The sequence below is a fragment of the Heteronotia binoei genome, chromosome 3 (assembly GCF_032191835.1).
Source record: "Heteronotia binoei isolate CCM8104 ecotype False Entrance Well chromosome 3, APGP_CSIRO_Hbin_v1, whole genome shotgun sequence".
Classification (NCBI taxonomy): Eukaryota; Metazoa; Chordata; class Lepidosauria; order Squamata; family Gekkonidae; genus Heteronotia; species Heteronotia binoei.
The window spans coordinates 116,367,552-116,388,871 of NC_083225.1; the positions used below are offsets into that span (position 1 = coordinate 116,367,552).

Consider the following 21,320-nt stretch of genomic DNA (forward strand, 5'->3'; position numbering starts at 1 on the left):
GTCTGAGAAACTTTTGTTGGACATCAAAATACCACTTTAAACATACCCAGTCCAACTTCATCATTTTGTTCTGCAACATATGCTTGAAATTGAGCCTTGAACTCATTGTGGGCAGCTGTGGTTAAAGCAGTGTGTGTTGTTGCTTTGGTTTTTCCGCTGCTGTGTCATTCATCTGATTTGCTGCATGTAGAGCTTCAAGAACAGCCCCTATTCTGGTGATTCTAAGATTTGGCTTGTATAAAATGATAGTAGGATCTAATGTTGATAGGCCACGCACCATCTTGAACTTCAAAGGACTTCTCTTAATCAACTTTTCAACAACAGCTACTACCATGTTTTGACATCCTAGGCCAGGGGTGGCCAATAGTAGCTCTCCAGATGTTTTTTGCCTACAACTCCCATCAGCCCCAGTCATTGACCATGCTGGCTGGGGCTGATGGGAGTTGTAGGCAAAAAAAACATCTGGAGAGCTACTGCTGACCACCCCTGCCCTAGGCAAAACTCGGCCACTTTGACGTTCACTCAGTTTAGTTTCTTTCAAACAGCTTCTTTGCTGCAAAGCCAATATCAACCCTGCTTCTGTCAAGCAAGTTCTCAGACAATTTTAGTGTCAACTGTTAGCAGCTAGGAACCAAAAGATACTTTTTGCAGCATTTCCAATTTTATGCAATGACTCATTAGCTTTTTGATTAGCTTATAAAGTTATTCATACAAAAAAGGTGCCAATGGTTTTTGGTTTTGAAACCTTTGTAGAAATGGCTCACAATCTCTAGCAATCATTTTCATTAAAGCCATTTTGCACTTCATGAGTGGATCTTGCATTGCAGCTTTTATACAAATTGCAGGTTTACTGTGTGGGAGTTTTGCTTCTTCCACATACTTCTTGATGTTGTCAGAAACAGTCATAGCTCTATCAAGGCACTTAACATTCTCCAACCACCTAGTGGAGCAAAACTTCAGGGGAAATAGTGTGCTTCCAGTCATAGCAGTGTATGATGTCCTCCTAGCGGGGGAATCTTTGAACAGATAATACATGTTGCACAAGACTGAATTCAGGTCCCATTTCACTGCCTGCAATCCTGTTTTAAAAGACCCATGTACAACATGAAGGCTACAAGTTCCAAAGTCAATCACTTCTTTTCCTTCTTCTTTACAATCAAGGTTGGTTTTAATTTCTTCTTTTAGTTTTCTCAGAAAAAGTTGATTTACATTTGGCCCATCCAAAGATACTTGCAATAATTTTGCAACGGATAAAGAAGACATGCCTTCTTGAAATTTCTGAGAAAGGTCTTCAGCAGTAGCAGTTTGAAGAAAAACTGGTTAGATACTGTGTGGAAACTTTATAACAGTAATCATCCCAAAAACGAACCACTAAATCCATCTGTCCAATTGGAACCACTTTAATCAAAGCTTCATCAAAACAGATAACAAATGTTTGGCATTGTTTCAGCTGCTTCAGTAAAAGATCAGCTATCTCACTATCTGTAAACATTCGCTTGAATAACTCACTGATGTTGTTACAAGAGTTAAATGACATCTTCTTCATCACCAGTTGCAAAGCCCACAGACACTCTGCTGTCCTGACACAGTCCTTGATTACATAGGCAGCCATACTAGTTTGTGTGGTAGGTAATTCGTTGCCATTTTCATCACTCCGATCATGTTTTCCAGTTTTTGCAGCGGCTGTCTCTTCACCCTCTCTGGTTTTACTCTCTGAACTTGTACTTGGCTTTGAACCTAAATATATTGCTATGGACTGCTGATTTAATTTTCAGGTTCTTCTGATATAATGGTCCTTGTGCATGAGACTCCACAGCTCTAATTCCCCGATTACTTAGTTCAAAGGTTTTGTAGCATACTTTACAATAAGCTTTGCATTTGTCTCCAGCAACTGGTGATAGCCATGGAACAAAGTCAAGATGAAGTTTAAAATCCAGTCACTGCATATTAAAAACTGTTCTCTTAGAAGCCATCTTCAAAATGTGGTTTCAGAAAGAGCCATACAAAGAACCACCTGTCTGACACCAAGATGTTAGCAGATTTTTTTCTGGCAAGTAGAAACTTTCCAAAGCTGGTAAAGTTTCACTTTCACTTTCTGGTTCCAGAAAGTGTAATGAGCAGATCAGCAGCAAGATAGGAGGTGGAGTTTCTGCAAGCTAGAGATGCAAACAACCCTCATTTGCAACCTTTATGCATGGAAGAAGTCAGGAAAGAGGGTGAGAGAGCTGGTACTCTGTAAACTCCAGCAGGAACAAGCAGTCACATTTGCAAAATTTACCTTGAATGGTGCAGAGCAGAACATGCTAATTTGTGAAATCCAACAGCAGCAAAACTCATTTGCAACTCTGTGCTGGGTTTAGCAGGAGACAAAATGTCCATTCCATACACAAGCATGAACCAAAAACTTGTTTATCTTTATATGTAAGTTAAATGCAGTACTAGCAGGTAGGGATGAAAACAGTTAGATGTTTAAAGTTTGTATGTCGCTAAATGTTTAAACTAGTCTTGCTTTGCAAATGCTACAGGCAGACCTTGGAAATCATGCAGGGGGAGAGCTCAGCAAACACATTAGTCTGGTTGCTGGAGGTGGAGCTGAGAAAAAGGTGGAACTGAGAAAGGACATCATGAAGTTTTACTTGTATCCTGCTACTTTTCTATTCCAGTTGCCACAAGAACAGATCATGCTCTTGCAGCAGCAGGTCAAAAATCCACTGCTTTAATATATTTTAATCACAATTTCCCTGACTTTCCCTGACTTCAGACCAATTTCCCTGACTTTCTCTGACCAATTTCCATTTCCCTGACTTTCCAGAAAGTGGCACCCCTGTCCTGGAGCTTACAGGGGTGTGTGGCCTAATATGCAAAGGAGTTCCTGCTACAAAAAAAGCCCTACCTATACAATTCAATAAGTATATTTGTCATTTCTCATTGAAAGAATTCTAAAATACAAAATAATACAATAAAAAACAGAAGGTCAATTTTGAAATGAATGTACAAGTACTATAAAGCAGAATGTAGTATTTAAAAGGGTTTTAGCTATCAAAGGACTGAAATATAAACTGCTTATTTCATGGCCTTCTTAAAATGTCAGTCTTTCCCTTTGGCAGGAATTCCAGAAATGAGGACCAACCAGTTAAAAAAAAGGGTCCTATTCCTAGTGATTGTCAGACTGATACTTTTATCTGCAAAGGCAGTAGCTTCCAACAATACCAAGCATAACACGCTGTACTTCAGGGAAGTTTTGACATGACAATTTTTACAATAATGTTGGCTTAAACCACAACATTAACTGATTATTATTACTGCAAGTTTTTGTTCTAAAAAACCAGATTTCTCTAACATGAACACTGAAAATATACATACTAGAAAAAATATAGTGCAAGTTTTCATTTTGTTGAAATTATACAAAGCTGCAAATTTTCTGCTATAAATTCTTTTGCTACATAGAATTCTCATTCTGTCTTCCAAGCATTTCTTAGTCTTGGTATAAACTACAATTCAGTCATTAACAAAAATTTATGAATGCATTTACCTGAATAACTGCACTGAACCAGCATGTATTGCCAACATTTTTTAATCCCACTGGGCAATTATCTTGACGTTTTCTATCATAAGGGTTTGGAGAGTCACTCCATACTTCTGGATGTGTTCTTTTTAGACTTGCTTTGTTTTCTGCTATGCTGGCTTCTAAAACTCTTAGAAAGTACAAATAGTAATGCAAAGAAAGACATGTTATACTGTTGTCACAAAGAAACAGCAGCTTTAAAAGGCAGTGTCATATATAGAATGTTGACTAGGTTAGGGATCTGCAAAACCATAGCCATGTACTGTAGGTCAGTACATAACCAAATAAAGAAATGAAAATTAAGAAAATGAAATCTTCTAAATTCAGGTATATTGAACGGGTATATAGAATAACAGAATAGCAACCATATGAAAGTAATGGCAGGAACAGATTTGTATGGACTAAAGGACTTCTTAGAAATGCTTTACAAAAGAGGAAGTGACAGATGTACTGTTTAATCTGTCATTAATCCAACAGTAAACTATGCACAGATTTATGACAGTGCACCAAAAGAATCTGTGTATATTTATTATTTATTGTGAAATCTTGGGTAAACCACTTCCTAAAAATGTATTCAGCATTCAGATATATTGCATAGCGCCATAGGTCATTACAAACTTAGTATACAACAAAGAAATAAAAACAGGTCAAACAACAACCAATACCAACAAAACAGAAAGACATTAAACCAAAGTGCTTCCAGTCAGTGTTCCAGTGACAATTGCAGAACTGTTCAAATTATTTTACTTCTTAAAAATGTATTCAGAAAAACTAAAGCTTGGGCTGCAGAAACTCTACACATTATTAAATAGCATGTTACCTACAAATAATCTTAAACTTAGAATTTAAATTATATGAACAGGCTCTCTTGAACTGACTCTTTATTGAATTCTGAATTTGAGCATAGGCTACATTCACAATGGATTTTCCACATTTCAGCCAAGCAACTGGTGTATTTTTTCATGTTTCCTCATGAAATTATTCTCCATTTGTGCACAGACCATTCTCCATTTGTGCACAGACCATTTAGCCCATTCTTTCCACAAAATTATCTGCTTTATTTAAAACCTATTTTAAAAACTTGGTAAGATGCCAGCAACATGAGCAGTTTCTTGTGAAAGGGAAGCAGCACTGCGTTACCTATGCTTCCTAAAAATAAAATAAAATAATCAAACAGGGCGAGCAAAGAATTCTGAGGGTCGCACAGGAAAGGAGGTTCAAAGCACATCGGGTATGAAAGGTAAACCACCACTAAGAATGGAGAGTGAACAGATTACCCTGGGCTGTACAGAATCTCCGTTGCAAGGGTGATTTCACACAGAATTGTACCAGCAACTAGACTACCATGGAAAATCACCCTGGTGAAGAAACAGCTACAGTTGTAGCTCTAACTACAAATAGCTACAGACCCCTGAAGCACAGAGCTCTAGTTTCAAATTACAGATCATTTCTTTTTTTCTCATTGGTAATATTACGTGAGTCACTCTCTTTAATCCTAAACAAGGGGAAAGAAATAAGTTCTTTTGGCCAGAGTGCCAAAAATCCTTTTACATTATTGCTTCTAGGTGAATAATGGACCTAGTACAATGGGATAACCTGCTGTGGATATTCAGTGGTGAGAGGCAAAGCATGCAGTTCATGCTCAGAGCCAGTTTGGTGTAGTGGTTAAGTGTGCGGACTCTTATCTGGGAGAACCGGGTTTGATTCCCCATTCCTCCACTTGCACCTGCCAGCATGGCCTTGGGTCAGCCATAGCTCTGGCAGAGGTTGTCCTTGAAAGGGCAGCTGCTGTGAGAGCCCTCTCCAGCCCCACCCACCTCACAGGGTGTCTGTTGTGGGGGAGGAAGGTAAAGGAGATTATGAGCCGCTCTGAGACTCTTCGGAGTGGAGGGCGGGATATAAATCCAATATCATCATCATCATATTCCATGATTGAGACTTGGCATCAAAAACAAGAGGCTCAACTCTGATAAGGCTGGGAACCAGAACAACTACAGAAATCCTTAATATAATAAAAGCCTCCCCGTTGTGGCAAAATCGCACTCCCTTATTGGCTGGGACTGGGAGGGACTGTGGGGTATCAGCCTTTGGCCTGTCAAACTATCAATTAAGAGTATTTGTGTGCCAATGGTTCAGTCTGCTCCTCTCTCCTGCTCAAGTGGCTGTTGCTAGCTAGCAAACCTGATTGCCTCAGTTAAACACAATCAACCTTAGTTCTGGCAGCTACTGGCTCTCACTACTCTCCATTGGCTGAGCCGTCTTGTCATGCTGATTCACAGAGCACAGCAAGAAACCCTAAACCAGATTGCCTGAGAAGGGGAGGAGGAGGGAAACAGCCAGAGAGACGCCTTCCCTGATTGGCTGAGAATTCCCTCCTATCCTCCTCTAGAAGGGAAAATCTGTTATCAGAAAGAGAGTCTTGGTCTAAAAGCTATCACTACAGGCCTCTGAAGGAGCACTCATTGGGGCCAGTCCTAACTGCAGGTTCCTGGTTGGTGGACATTCTGTGGTGGAAATGCTTTGGGTCGAAATAGAGGGCCCAAAAGGAAATTTAACTATGGGAGTTTGTTATCACCCACCAAATCAAAAGATAAGAGGATGATTATAATATGATGGAAGGATTAAAGATAGCGGCTAAATGTAAAACCTGTGTCGTAATAGGTGATTTTAACTACCCGCAGATTGATTGGGTCAATATGTGTTCAGGTCGAGAGAAAGAGATTGAGTTTCTAGATGCTCTCAATAACTGTGCTATGGAGTAGATGGTCACAGAACCTACCAGGGGTGGGGCGATCCTGGATTTGGTCCTAAGTAATGCCCAAGACCTGGTGAGAGATGTAAAAGTGATCACACCATTTGGGAGCAGTGACCATAATGTTACTGATTTCACCATTTATATAAATAGAGAGTTGCCCCAAAAGACCAGCACAACCACATTTAACTTTAAAAGGGGTAAATTCTCTGAGATGAGGAGGCATGTGAAAAGGAAACTGAAAGGTAAATACAGTCAAAACCGTTGGGGAAGCTGGGAGGCTATTTAAAACTACAATCCTACAAGCTCAGATAAAATATATAACACAAGTTAGGAAAGGCACAAACAGGTATAAGAAAAGGCCTGCATGGTTAACAAAGTAATGGAAGCTGTAAAAGGTAAGAAGGACTCCTTTAAGCGGTGGAAAGCTAGTCCAAGTGAGATTAATAAAAGGGAACACAGGCTGTGGCAAAACAAATGCAAGACTGTGATCAGGCAGGCAAAAAGGGACTATGAGGAGCATATTGCAAAAAACAAAAAGACTAACAAAAATTTCTTCAAATATATTAGAAGCAGGAAACCAGCCAGGGAGGCAGTGGGGCCCTTGGATGAGCAAGGGGTAAAAGGATTACTGAAGGAGGATAGGTAAATGGCTGAGAAGCTGAACGCATTTTTTGCCTCCGTCTTCACTGTGGAAGATGAGAAGTGTTTGCCTGCTCCAGAACCACTTATTTTGGAAGGGGTGCTGAAAGACCTGAGTCAGATTGAGGTGACAAGAGAGGAGGTCCTACAACTGATAGACAAATTAAAAACTAATAAGTCACCAGGTCCAGATGGCATACATCCAAGAGTTCTGAAAGAACTCAAAGTTGAACTTGTGGATCTTCTGAAAAAAATATGTAATCTTTCATTGAAATCTGCCTCCGTTCCTGAGGACTGGAAGGTAGCAAATGTCACCCCCATCTTTAAAAAGGGTTCCAGAGGAGATCCGGGAAATTACAGGCCAGTCAGTCTGACTTCAATACCGAAAAAGTTGGTAGAAACCATTATCAAGGACAGAATGAGTAGGCACATTGATGAACACAAGTTATTGAGGAAGACTCAGCATGGGTTCTGTAAGGGAAGATTTTGCCTCACTAACCTGTTACATTTCTTTGAGGGGGTGAACACACATGCGGACAAAGGAGACTCATTAGATGTTGTTTACCTTGACTTCCAGAAAGATTTTGATAAAGTTCCTCTTCAAAGGCTCCTTAGTAAGCTTGAGAGTCATGGAGTAAAAGGACAAGTCCTCTTGTGGATCAAAAACTAGCTAATTAATAGGAAGCAGAGAGAGAGTATAAATGGGCAGTCTTCACAGTGGAGGACGGTAAGCAGTGGTAAGCCGCAGGGCTCAGTACTGGGTCCCATGCTCTTTAACTTGTTCATAAATGATTTGGAGTTGGGAGTAAGCAGTGAAGTGGCCAAGTTTGCAGATGACACTAAATTGTTCAGGGTGGTGAGAACCAGAGAGGATTGTGAGGCACTCCAAAGGGATCTGTTGAGGCTGGGTGAGTGGGCGTCAACGTGTCAGATGAGGTTCAATGTGGCCAAGTGCAAAGTAATGCACATTGGGGCCAAAAATCCTAGCAACAAATACAAGTTGATGGCGTGTGAACTGGCAGAGACTGACCAAGACAGAAATCTTGGGATCATGGTAGATAACTCACTGAAAATGTCAAGACAGTGTGCGATTGCAATAAAAAAGGCCAACGCCATGCTGGGAATTATTAGGAAGGGAATTGAAAACAAATCAGCCAGTATCATAATGCCCCTGTATAAATTGATGGTGCGGTCTCATTTGGAATACTGTGTACAATTCTGGTCACCGCACCTCAAAAAAGATATTATACCATTGGAAAAAGTGCAGAAAAGGGCAACTAAAATGATTAAAGGGTTGGAACATTTTCCCTATGAAGAAATGTTGAAACGCTTGGGGCTCTTTTGCTTGGAGAAACGTTGACTGCGGGGTGACATGATAGAGGTTTACAAGGTTATGCATGGGATGGAGAAAGTAGAGAAAGAAGTACTTTTCTCTCTTTCTCACAATACAAGAACTCATGGGCATTCGATGAAATTGCTGAGCAGTCGGGTTAAAACGGATAAAAGGAAGTACTTCTTCACCCAAAGGATGATTAACATGTGGAATTCACTGCCACAAGAGGTGGTGGCGGCTACAAGCATAGCCAGCTTCACGAGGGGGTTGGATAAAAATATGGAGCAAAGGTCCATCAGTGGCTATTAGCCACAGTGTGTGTATATATATATATATATAATTTTTTTGGCCACTGTGTGACACAGAGTGTTGGACTGGATGGGCCACTGGCCTGATCCAACATGACTTCTCTTATGTTCTTATGAGTCTGAGGAAGGCATAAGAGTCAGGGCTTCAGAGTGGGGCCAGCCAGATGCAGGTTGTTGCTATGGAACCTGACTGAATGATTTTGGACCAGTCATAGACTTCCAGCCTAACCCACCTCACAGGGTTGTGAGATGAGAGTGATGCAAGCTGCTCTCGTCTCCCACCACACTATGGAGAAAGACTGTCCTTTTATTATGTAGGGACTGCCGGGAAGGGGAAGGCAATGATCAGGAAGATAAACAGGAGAAGATAGGGTTGCCAACTCCAGGTTAGGAGATTCCTGGAGATTCAAGGGCTGGAGTGGTGGGACCTCATACAGGTACAATGCCATTTCCTTATGGGAAACCATTGTTCCCAATCTCCAGGTGAGGGCTGGAGATCACACAGAATTACAACTGCTCTCCAGGTGGCTGAGATCAGCTCCCCTGAAGAAAAAGGTGCTTTGCAGGGTGGACTCTGTGTCATAAGCTGCTGAGGCCACTTCATTCCTGCTTTGGTCTTCACTGTGGAAAAGGACTGCCCTTTTCCTACACAGAGGCTGCATAGAGGGAGGAGGGGATGGAAAGTTAAGTCAGATCAATTCCCCTACAGAAAACAGCCACCTTGAGGTGCAGACTGTATAGTATACCATAGCACAACCAAGCCATGCCAAAAAAAAAAAAAACCCAGATCATATCACAAGCTCACACTGATGCTAAATGCCACAAGGCTGAATATGACATACAAAGGTTGCAAAAATTCAATGCAAACAAAAGGAATGCTGAGCTTCAGCGTCTGTGTGACTGTCATCATGCCCCCCACATCCCCATAATTATTCTTACTTATCTCCATTCTGAGCCTCTTTCAGGGCTTTGAACCATCAGACACAGGGGCACACACACACACGGGTGGGGAAACCAGCATCTGTTTCAGCTGTGGGGTGGGTAGGAAAATAGAAAGGATGTGTGTGAATGAATGTAATGGGTAGGGAGTAGTGGGAAGACAGCAAGGGTGCCGGTGACTGAATGTCATGGATGGAGGGTAGTGGCATGCCAAGGGTGCAGGTATAGTTGAGAGGAAGAGGTGCTTGGGGGTGGGTGATATTAGGACAAGGAGTACTGGTGGGAAGTTGGGTGGGGGAGGAATGAATGCCTTGACTTAGACAGGTAGGTAGACAGCAAGGAAGGGGGGACATTCGCCCAGAGTCTCTTTCTAGAGCCCATTGTATTTTCTTTCACAGCAGGCTTTATTCCTAGTAACAGAAATAAACACTTGAATGCTTTTCTAGACCTGGGTCCACATACAGTATCTCCTGGAACAGACAGTAAACTCACAGTATACTCTTTCCAACTGCCTCATCCTCCTGCCTCAGCCAGAAATCAGACCTTTTCTCAGGCTGAGAAACAGTCTCCCTGAGGTTATATGCAAGATCCCAAGCCATTCAGAAAAACCTACAAGAGTTGGCTACACTATGGTGGTCTGTGAATGGTTATAAAACTTCAGATTCTGAGACTCCTGTATGGAAGTCAGGCAGAGAACCAGTTTGGTGTAGTGGTTAAGTGACTCTTGTCTGGGAGAACCAGGCTTTATTACCCACTCCTCCATCTGAAGCTGTTGAAATGGCCTTGGGTCAGCCATAGCTCTTGCAGAGCTGTCCCTGGAAGGGCAGCTTTTGTGAGAGCTCTCTCAGCCCCATCTACCTCACAGGGTGTCTGTTGTGGGGGAAGAAGGTAAAGGAAATTGTAAGCCACTCTGAGATTCAGAGTGATGGGTGGGGTATAAATCCAATATCATCATCATCTTCTTCTGATGTTGTAAAAATGTATGGTAATAAGCTGAATTTGTATCGTTTGGAACATCATTTTCTATTGTAGAAATTATTTAATTAGCCATACCCATTTCTCTGTCATACTTATTAACTGATAACAGAAGCAAATTGTACGTTTTAGAAATGATATGATGCTTCCAAACATCCCCACACAAAATAAGGCCTTTTTTTTAAGACAGGAATAAATTTGGGGGGTTGCAACAAGCTACAAATTAAAAGGAGAACAGCTGCCTGTTTTCAAGAGATCATCTTACTGGACTGCAATGTTTCCAAGCTATCCAGTTTTCTGGGAAGCATTTTTAGACATCATTAGTAATGTCCCAGAAAAGCATGCCAGTGTTTACTGGTGATTCACACGTAGGTATGCACACAACCCTGGACTGCTAAACCAATGAACACTGGTACATCTTTCCAATGTATTTCATCATGGGGATAGCATACCGAGGTACTTCTGGGATGCAAAATGAGAAGGCACCTTCAATACAGATAAGGACACACATGAATAAAGGACAAGAGATGTAAACTGAAGAAACTGATTTTCAATATACAGGACACATTGAACTAAAGCAACACTTAAGAAAACAAGTGGGATGTATTTTTTCCTAGCAAAACCAATACTGATTAGATTTTTCAAAAATTATCACACAAGTCATCTGATTACCTGCTAATGGCTTGCTCTTCATCTGTTATTCCTGTCTCTCTAAATGCTCTGTTTGATTCTTCCAGACTGAGGGCAATTGCCCTCTGAAGATCATCTTTATCATCTCCTGTGAGATCTATTACATCTGAAAAGCAAAGGTATTTTCCTTAAAATTAAATATGAAATACAGTGAAAAGCAAACTGAAAATAACAGAAAACCAATTTAAACAATGAAAAAAATGTCATTTTATAAATACATACATTTCATAAAGGTTATTTTAAAAAAATCTTATTGGGTGATCTTATTGGGTGATCCTAATTTAGGCTCTGGCATACTTAAATGCTGAAAAATTGCTTTTAAGCATTATTATTCCCAGAATAGCTTATATTAACAGAAACTATTCTCAGACAAAGGGGAAGTAGAGAACATGAAGTAACACAAAGCACAGCATTGGGAATTTTGTTTTCTTTCGAACAGCTAGTTCAGTAGCACACTCCTGATAACCTATTTAGCCTCCAACTTCTCTCACACATGGTGTTTCTATAACTGAAACCTGATAAATATTATTTAAGTGAAAACAGACCTAGACTGGTACCAAAAAATTACGTTCTATATCATGCTTAAAAGTTAGTCCTGGCCTTAAAAATCAGTAAAGCTTCCTTGTCATCTCATTTACAGGTATTAAGTCTCCCACTTTTCAAATACCACCAACAGAAACTTCATTGTGCTGAAAAATAATTTTATGTTCTGGGCCTGCATCCATTATGGAAACTGTGTTGCTAAGAAAAGTAACAGTGTGAAATATGCTTTAGACACACTATACAACCATTTAGGACAACAAATTCAAAGAAAAAGTCCTTGACTGCTTAAAAAGGTCACATACCTGTGAAAGGCAGCTTGGTCAATTACAACAGATATCTCACAAATGAGAAGGAATTAAGCACAGGGGCAGCAGCCAAGAAAAGAACCAGTTAAGCAATAAGAGTGGTCTCCAAAGAACAGCACTTTAGATAGTCCAAGTATAAAATATAATTTCAGTATTTCATCAGAAATACCCAACAGAATTAGAAATGTATAATAACTACTTTTGTCTGCACATTCACAGAAATTAAGCTTTGCCATTTTCTTCCTTTATATTTAAACCAGGAGCACTTATAAATGATTTAAAATTTGGTTTCTTCTGTACTTACTAGATCCAAGAGTGTTTATAATTATTTCAAATTCCAGATATTAAGTTCTGTCACGCTAAAAAAATTAAGCTATGTTTTGCCTTTTAAAAAGCCAACAAAGTGTCACATCATAAAACCAAAATGATCACCCAAAATAAGAAATAATCAGTCTATTCTGAACACAACTGGAGAAAACACTCTTGCCCTGCTACCAAATCCAAATAATTTTCACAAATGCATCTGGGGATAAAATTCCATAAATGGATTTCCATCACTGAAAAGGCTTTGTTGTGACAGAATAGCAATCAAATAATAAAAAAAATCTTTACTATACAAAGGCCAATCGAAAGTGGTAAAAGATACACGTGAGAATTTACTGCATGAAGGTCACAAATGATCAGATTGGCTGCTCTAATCATATGGGAAAGTTTTCATGTGATTACATAGCTAAGTAGCACCAAATTCTCATGACTCAGAAAATTAGTGATGTGGCTGTTGAATGGTAAGGCGCCACATAAACAGATTCTGATAACTGTCTTTTCCAGATTGCTGGAGAATCTCTCTTGCCCTCTGGAACTAGCACACAGATTTAATCAGCTGCTACCACACAGTTAGTGCTTGTCAGTTTTATCCTCAGCATTTTCCAAGGATTTATTCTTTTATTTCTTTATTTTAGCAAGAGCATCATCACAGCAGACCAACAATAGTACCTACTGTTAAACAAGGAGAATGTGCCAAAACAATACAAGGTCATGTTGTACTGGTTATGCATACACATTTTCTCCTTGTCTTGTTTCCAAAAAACAAGGTTTGCTACACACTAGAAAAAACAATAACCACATTCTTGTACCTGTCGTATTCCATTAACAGCAACACATATTCTATTGATAATAGTAAATGAGATGACTATAGCCATTGTATAGCCACATTGGTTTATTTAAGTCTGTAGTTAGATTTTAACATTTTATGTTTTGGCATATATTCTTTTAAATTAGATTTTTCAGGTGTTGTGGTTATAATATTGGACTATGATTTGGGAGACTCATTCTGCTATGGAAACTTGATTGGTGATCTTGGACCAGTTTCACATTCTCGGCCTAAACTACCTCACAAGGTTCTTGTAAGGATAAAATGGAGAGAAGGATATAAACTACTTAGAATACCCACTGGAGGGGGGTGGGGGAAAGCAGGGTATAAATGAAGTAAATAAAATTAATCCAAAAGAACATATAGGAAATAAAACTACTGAACAATACATTTTGTTTTCAATACTTACCTTGAAGCATGTCATATTTGATACTTATTTCTTACACTTAAATATTGTTGGATAAGCATCATCCAAAAGTGTTATATGTCTGCTAATATATTAGCTTATAGTTGAATTTCTAAAGCTATGCAACATTGCTAGAACAAATAGTTTCAGATAGTTTACATAAATAGTTTATTTATGTAAAAAGTTTACAAGGTTAAATTTTCACTTTAGGATATGAGGATTCTAAATACAAATAGCTACAGTAGGATTTTTTGGATAGTTATTAAACTGTATAAACATGAGTGGCAATGACTATCTGCATTTATCTACAGCAAGGCTTTACTGTATGCATCTGAATCTACCAGACAACAAACCAAATTAGTGTGCTCCTCATGCATGCAGCTTTCTTACAAGAATACAATGGCAGAGTTAGAAAATAAGTGAACAATTATCCTTCGATAAAGAAATTCTTAAAATCTAGTTCTTACATGTTAACCTTTACTTCCAATAAATAGGAGTAAATACCCCCACCATAAGTACTCTTATAAATGTAAAATATCCATCAATAATAGGCCAGTGCTGGCCCAAGGGTGCATGGCACCCCAGGCAGGCTCCCTGTCAGGTGCCCCCCACACCGCCTCCCATCCTTCCTCCATAGCGCCACGCTCCATTGCCTGCCCTCCCCCCTGAAGTTTGACAAGGGTGGGCCTTAACAGCTTCAAGGCAGCTGTGCTTTGGGAGATGGGCAGAGCATGGCAGAAAGGAAGGGAGGGGGGCTGGCAGCAGCAGTCGTGGTGAGCTTCGGGAGGGTGGAGCATGGCAAAAGGGAAGGGAGGGGGCTGGCAGCGGCTGGCAGCAGCGGCAACAGGAGGGAAGAGAGGCAAACACGGCAGTTGTCTTAGGCACCTAGCTTGCCTAGTGGGAGAGCCGGCCCTGCCAATGGCAGAACTCAAATGGGAATACAGTCCAAACTAGAGTAATGGAACGTGGCTGATGTGCCAACTCCTCATCGCCATTTCCTTAAAGAAAAAAGTATAAACAGTGCCTACTCATATTTTTATGGAAAGAAGTGGTCATCAAGAAGCAATTTATAGATCATCTCTGGGACACTGACCCAGCCTATATAATGTAGCAGCCAAATACTGTAGCTTCTGGAAAATTAATCAAATTTTTCCATGAAACCACATTCTTCTGGAGTAAAACATTTAAATGAACTCAAAAGTGGAGAATGTAGCAAGCCACTTTGGATCTCATTTAGGAAGGAAAGTGAAGTACAAATGAAGTAAAATAAGTAATTACATCTAAATCTGGCACACCAACAAGTTTTTTTAAATCAACATTTAGTTTGCTCAGTCCCTTTAGTCAGGGATTTTTTTTTTTAGCAGGAACTCCTTTGCATATTAGATCACACACCCCTGATGTAGCCAATCCTCCAGGAGCTTACAGGACTCTTATTACAGGACCTACTGTAAGCTCTTGGAGGATTGGCTACATCAGGGGTGTGCAGCCTAAAACACAAAGAAGAAGAAATTGGATTTATATCCCGCCCTCTATTCCGAATCTCAGAGTGGCTCACAATCTCCTTTATCTTCCTCCCCCACAACAGACACCCTGTGAGGTTGGTGGGGCTGAGAGGACTCTCACAACGGCTGCCTTTTCAAGGACAACTCCTATGAGAGCTATGGCTGACCCAAGGCCATTCCAGCAGGTGCAAGTGGAGGATGGGGCATCAAGCCCAGTTCTCCCAGATAAGAATCTGCACACTTAACCATTACACCAAACTGGCTCTCAGGAGTTCCTGTTACAAAGGAGTTCCTTTTACAAAAAAAGCCTTTCCTTTAGTTATACAAAGAAAAGACACTTACTTGTATCTGCTTGGCTGCCTACACTGATGTATCTGTCATTGCCAGGAAGTGCTGTTTGATAGTACGTTGTCTCTTCCTGCTGAGGAATCTTAGCATTCTTTGCAGTAAGGAAAGCGACTGCTAATTCCAAGTTTCCATTGCTATCCTTTAAATGTGAGATACCAAAGTTATCAGCAATTCATTTTCAAAGACCAGTCAATTTGAATAGCTTCTAACTTGAAAATTAGGAAAACTTATTTCTTTAAACTACAAATTATGTTATGAAACTGCATGCATCAAATTTAGTTTAGGATTGCTAAACACTAATACAAAAAGTTACACCTTAGGACACAATGTTACCATAGTTAAGATTTTTAAATTCTACTGAGTTCCATGAGTGAGTTTTGAGAGCACAGCTTAACTTGACACTGAAAATTGATCACATGAAAAGTGCTTAATTTAATCCAATTTGTGCATAGCACTTAGATTTTGGGGTAATTTTTGAAATATACATAGAAGTACGAAGAAGTAATTACAAAGAAGTAAACACAAGTAATTAAGTGACAGAATTCATATTTGCTGGACACATATACATTTGATAAAGAGTTGGACTTGACTGTGCGACATTAACAACAAAATATTAATTTTTATCTTTACTCCAACTCCACAGCAAGACTGCCTTTCTCAAATTAACCTGTATTTTCTCATTTCTGCAATTAGAAGACAAAGCACAGTGCAAGTAAACACCAGCAGAACAATTATAGTGATAAGAATGCGGCTCCCAATCAGAGGCAGGCTGCACAGCCTTGTCTCCGGGGGCCATTTTGCCTCTTCGTAAGGAGGAGGAGCAGACAGGGCATTATGGGAGGTGAGGGCGGAGTAGGCATGCCTTAACGGCTGTCTCCGCTTCTGCCTCCCAGTCTTCGCCTCATGCTCGGCCCACCCTCCCGCCCTTGAGACCGTGTGGGTGATAGCTGGTTGCTCTTAATTTATAGGGGACCGAGTAGGAATTTTTTCATTTCTTCCTGTTTGGCTGTTGGAAGTGGTGTTTTTCGCCTACCTCAAACTGCTTGTAGAAGGGATTGTGGAATTGGCTAGGGTGTGGCTGGTTTAAGTAGGCTGGTCACTTTCAGGTTGGCTGGGTTTTTTGCCTAACTTCCGTTATGCAGCTCAGTGAGGACCAATAGCACCCCAGTTTTGGGGCACGGGGTCTAGCTAAATCATTCCTGGCCTATGCAGACTAGTTGAGTGATGAAGCGGACTGCCTTGGGTTTGCATGGATTGATCCGCCCTTCAGCCGTGCGGATGGGGGGCTGGAACGCCAGGGCATAACCTTTGCTAGGCCGGCCGGGTACGAGCCAAGCATTTGGGCTATACCTAGGGGCAGGAGAGGGGTATTTCGTCACCTGGCCCTGCCGTGCTGCCTGTTATGTTTATAGCCCTTGTTAATTTAATTAAAAAGTGGCCCTTAGTTACCCAAACCCTTGTGTCCGTCTCTTCCTTCCAACTGTGGGGGCAAAAGGTCTTTCTATCCTTCCCAATCCCCAAAACAGGAAGTACTGGCAAGGCTTTGAGGGTGTAGAGGTGTGTTGAGTAATTTGCAACAGTTCTTTTCTTGCATTTAGTCCACTTTGAATAATCAACCATGTGGAAACAACAGTCAGTATTTCAAGTAAACTGACAGATCATAATTTCAATAGTGCACAAATACTATGACTCTGTAATAAATGAAGCACTACACAAGGAGATATACATTGCACTACAGAACTTCTAATCTACCTAAAACTCAACAAATAGACAGCCTGCATTTACATCTAAAGCTATATCAGAGAACATAAACATGAGCAAAACAGATCCTAAAAAACCTTACTCTAAACACCAGCAAGATGGCATATGCTTTTATTTTGTCCTATTACACATGCATTCTGTCCTATTACACAAGCACAGTGGTTCTTCATTCAAAGAAAAACATTTTATTGACAAATTTCATTATTGACATTATTTACATAACCTATGCATTAATCCTACATTTTACAATTTACAGTCTACCTCATGATTGTTATAGAACTGAAAGGATTTTTTAAGATTTGTATAATAGTCAAAAGAGTCTTATCTTAAAAACAGCCAAATATAAGTAGAGTACTCTCTCCAAGGCACCATACCTTTAAGGCTTGCTGTAGTACTTGAGTATCATTGATACCAGTGATCTCTCTCAGCTGATTCAGAAATGTCTGCTGGTGCTGAAGAATTAAAAAGACAGTTAGTATTGCAGTTTCGGACATTTAGCTAGCGGTGAAAGTACCATCAAGTCATAGTCAACTCAGCTGGGTTTTCAAGGGAAGAGACAAACAGAGATGGTTTGTCATTACCTGCCTCTGCAGAGTAACCCTCATGGTCTCCCTTGGACTTCCTTGGTAGTCTCCCATCCACATACTAACTAAAGTCAACCCTGCTTAGCTTCCAAGATGTGACAAGATTGTGCCAGCCTGGGCCATCTGATTCCTTTAATATCTCTATACTATGTATTAGCAGACTATATATGTACACAATGAATTAGAAGACACCAAGAAGGGGGGTGGGGCGTCGCTGAGCAATGTCAGACGCGTTTCAATGAAGCTCCAACTCTTCCCCTTCTAAATCCAGACGCTTTGGCTACAACGCAGACTTAGAATCGAATTTCAGACGGGAAAACCTCTCAAATCTAAAGTGAAATCTAGAACAAAGACCAAAACCAAAGGGAAAGCTGCCGCAGAAGCATATCAATCGGTAAGAGATTTTTTTCTCACCGGGATCTCCCCTTATTCAAACTGACCGTTCTCCTTCTGTGGATCCTAAAATGGCATCTGGGCAACACGCTACCGCTAGCTCACAAGATGATGGGGAAAATGCTCCAATTTGTAGAAGAGATCTAAAGACATACATACTTATTTTACAAAAATGGTGGAGGACTTATTGGCACCCCTTAATAAGCATATTGATGAAGTGGCTAGTGACCTAGAAATCACATCTAAAATGGTGGAACGTTCTGCTGAAATATCTTTATCTTTGCAAGCAGAATTAAAACAGTTAAAGGCAAAAGAATCCCTCCTCAACATTTGAATAATAACCCTAGAAAATTGCTGGAGAGCCCTGAATTTAAAATTTAGGGGGATCAGAGAGGGCGTGGAGGAGAATATGGATACTGCTACTTTCCTATCACAATGGTTAGCCCGGGTCTTTAAGCAGGAAGGTGGTGCTAAAGCAATGAGATTGAGACTGTTGCCGATGGCACGCAAAGAAAAACTGCAGAATACACTGGCACAGTTTATCTACCCTAAGAAGAGAGAAAAGATACTGAGGGAAGCCCGTCTGCAAGGTTCTTTCATGTTTGAAGGTCAGAAAGTAATTGTGCTGCTGGACCTGCCAGCAGAGGTGTTAGAAAAACGAAAAAGCTTAAAGTTTTTTTGCTTCAAAATTGTACCATGCTAACATAAAGTTTCATTGGAGCCCCATCTCTGATACCTTGGTGTACAAAGGAGACACGCTGTTTAAAGCTTCGAACATTACTACGGGGAAGTTGCTTCTTCAGAATTTGAACATAAGTCTATCAAGAAGTGAAGAAGATGAGCTGAGTGCTTATACCCCCATATCAGAGGAACCACGCATGCATGAAGCTACCTGAACTCTCAGCTTTATAATTCTATGATCCAGTATTACTGTTTGAACTCATGTATATGAGACTGCTGAGTTACCACAGCACTGACAACTGAGTTTATGCATTCATTGTTTAAGATCTTTTATAAGACAAGGCAAATAATAGGAATTATAAAGTGATAATAGTTAAAGATCGATACAGCACTTATTCTGGATTTATAAACATTTATGAATTTTCTTACTCATAGTTTTTACTAATTTTGCTAACTCTTATCATTTTAACTACATGGTTTACCTTGTTAATACTAATATACTTAATTAATGAATTGTTTTTATTGTTTTAATACTTATATGCTGATGCTAGTTGTTATACGAATTATTATACTAAGCTATGTTAATACAGTGAGTTTATTTTTAATGAATTCTAGTTAATAGTTTAATATTTTTGCACCAATACCTAATATTTTAAAATTGATTGATTATTAATGAATTTTTCTTAAGGTCAATAGGGAACATAGCACTTATAGTTGTTTAGCAATAGAGTTAAAACTGTTTTTATGAATTTTGTTATAGCACTTATTAGGGTTATATAAACATAATGAATTCTTAACAACAACAACAATTTTTATTTGTATCCCACCCTCCCTGCCGGAGCAGGCTCAGGGCGGCTTACAGCATTATTTCATACATTAGTCATACAATCAATAAAACTACATTGACAGTTTAATTAAAATTCTAATTAAAATTCTAAAATTAATAAAATTAATAAAATATACACTGGTGCTATGATTACGTTTACATTTATGATGGCGAGTTCTTTAGCAGTTTCCCTCTTAATCGGTGAAGGCCAACCGGAAGAGGGTAGTCTTGCAGGCCCCGCGGAACTGTTCAAGGTCCCGCAGGGCCCGCATTTCCTCTGGAAGTTGGTTCCACAGGCGTGGAGCCATGGTAGAGAAAGCTCGGTTGCAGGTGCTTTGCAACTTCACCTCTTTCGGCCCGGGAATGTTCAGCAGGTTTTTCCCAGCTGACCTCAGTGCTCTTTGGGGTTCATACGGGGAGAGACGGTCCCTAAGGTAGGCAGGTCCTCGACCATATAGGGCTTTAAAGGTAATAACCAGCACTTTGTAATGAATCCAGTATACAACTGGCAGCCAGTGCAGTTCGCGCAGCCCAGGCTGTATGTGACCCCACATTGGGAGCCCCAACAGCAATCTGGCCATCGCGTTCTGCACTAGCTGCAGCTTCCGGATTCGGTACAGAGGCAGCCCCATGTAGAGGGCATTACAGTAGTCTAGTCTCGAGGTGACCATTGCATGAATCACCGTTGCCAGATCTTGGCGCTCTAGGAAGGGAGCCAGCAGCTTTGCCCGCCTCAGGCGAAAAAAGGCTGACTTGACAGTGGCTGCAATCTGGGCCTCCATTGATAGTGAAGGCTCCAGTAAAACTCCCAGGCTCCTGACCTGGCACGCCGCTTTCGGCGGCGCCCCGTCGAAGACCGGGAGAGGTATTTCTCTTCCCCGGGTGCCCCGATCTAGGCAAAGGACTTCTGTCTTCGCTGGATTCAATTTCAGCCCACTCTGCCTTAACCAAGTTGCCATAGCCTGCAGAGCCCGGTCTAAATTCTCTGGGACGCAGTCAGGCCGGCCGTCCATTAGTAGATAGAGCTGGGTGTCATCTGCATATTGGTGGCGCCCAAGCCCATATCTCCTGGCAATCTGGGCAAGGGGGCGCATATAGATGTTAAATAACATCGGTGAGAGAACTGCTCCCTGAGGCACACCACAATCTAGTGTGCGTCTCTGGGACAGCTCGCCTCCGATTGCCACCCTTTGTCCCCGATCTTCAAGGAAGGAGGAGAGCCATTGTAGGGCTGACCCCCTAACCCCCACATCAGCAAGGCGGCCGGTCAGTAGCCGATGGTCGACCGTATCAAATGCAGCCGACAGGTCTAACAACACCAGCACCGCCACACCACCTCGATCCAGATGTTTCTTAGGCACAAAGTTCTAATCAATTCTACTAAAATGTTTACATTGATACATTTATGCTATTTTTGATTTTTCAGACTATCAATACCATCTCCATTAATTAAATCGTTTTGAATGAAATTGTATTACCTTTAATCAACTGTTATTTATTATAAATCTTGTTAAGATAGGCTCAATTAATATATGGTGGTTATATTCTTAATGGTAAACTGTTTACATAATGATGGGAATACCTGGTTATTTAGTGCTGGAATATATGCTTGTTCTT

General features: G+C 40.5%; 1 protein-coding gene across 1 annotated transcript in view; it reads right to left on the bottom strand.

Moving 5' to 3' along the window:
* USP25 (ubiquitin specific peptidase 25) overlaps positions 1 to 21,320 on the bottom strand; it is a 217,761-nt gene that overhangs the window by 137,298 nt on the left and 59,143 nt on the right. Inside the window, exons 3-6 of the mRNA XM_060234402.1 lie at positions 17,594 to 17,671; positions 15,453 to 15,597; positions 11,187 to 11,310; positions 3,533 to 3,695 (exon numbers count right to left, since the gene is read on the bottom strand). Of these exons, the coding sequence (XP_060090385.1) occupies positions 3,533 to 3,695; positions 11,187 to 11,310; positions 15,453 to 15,597; positions 17,594 to 17,671 (510 nt within the window). The remainder of the gene's footprint in view (positions 1 to 3,532; positions 3,696 to 11,186; positions 11,311 to 15,452; positions 15,598 to 17,593; positions 17,672 to 21,320) is intronic.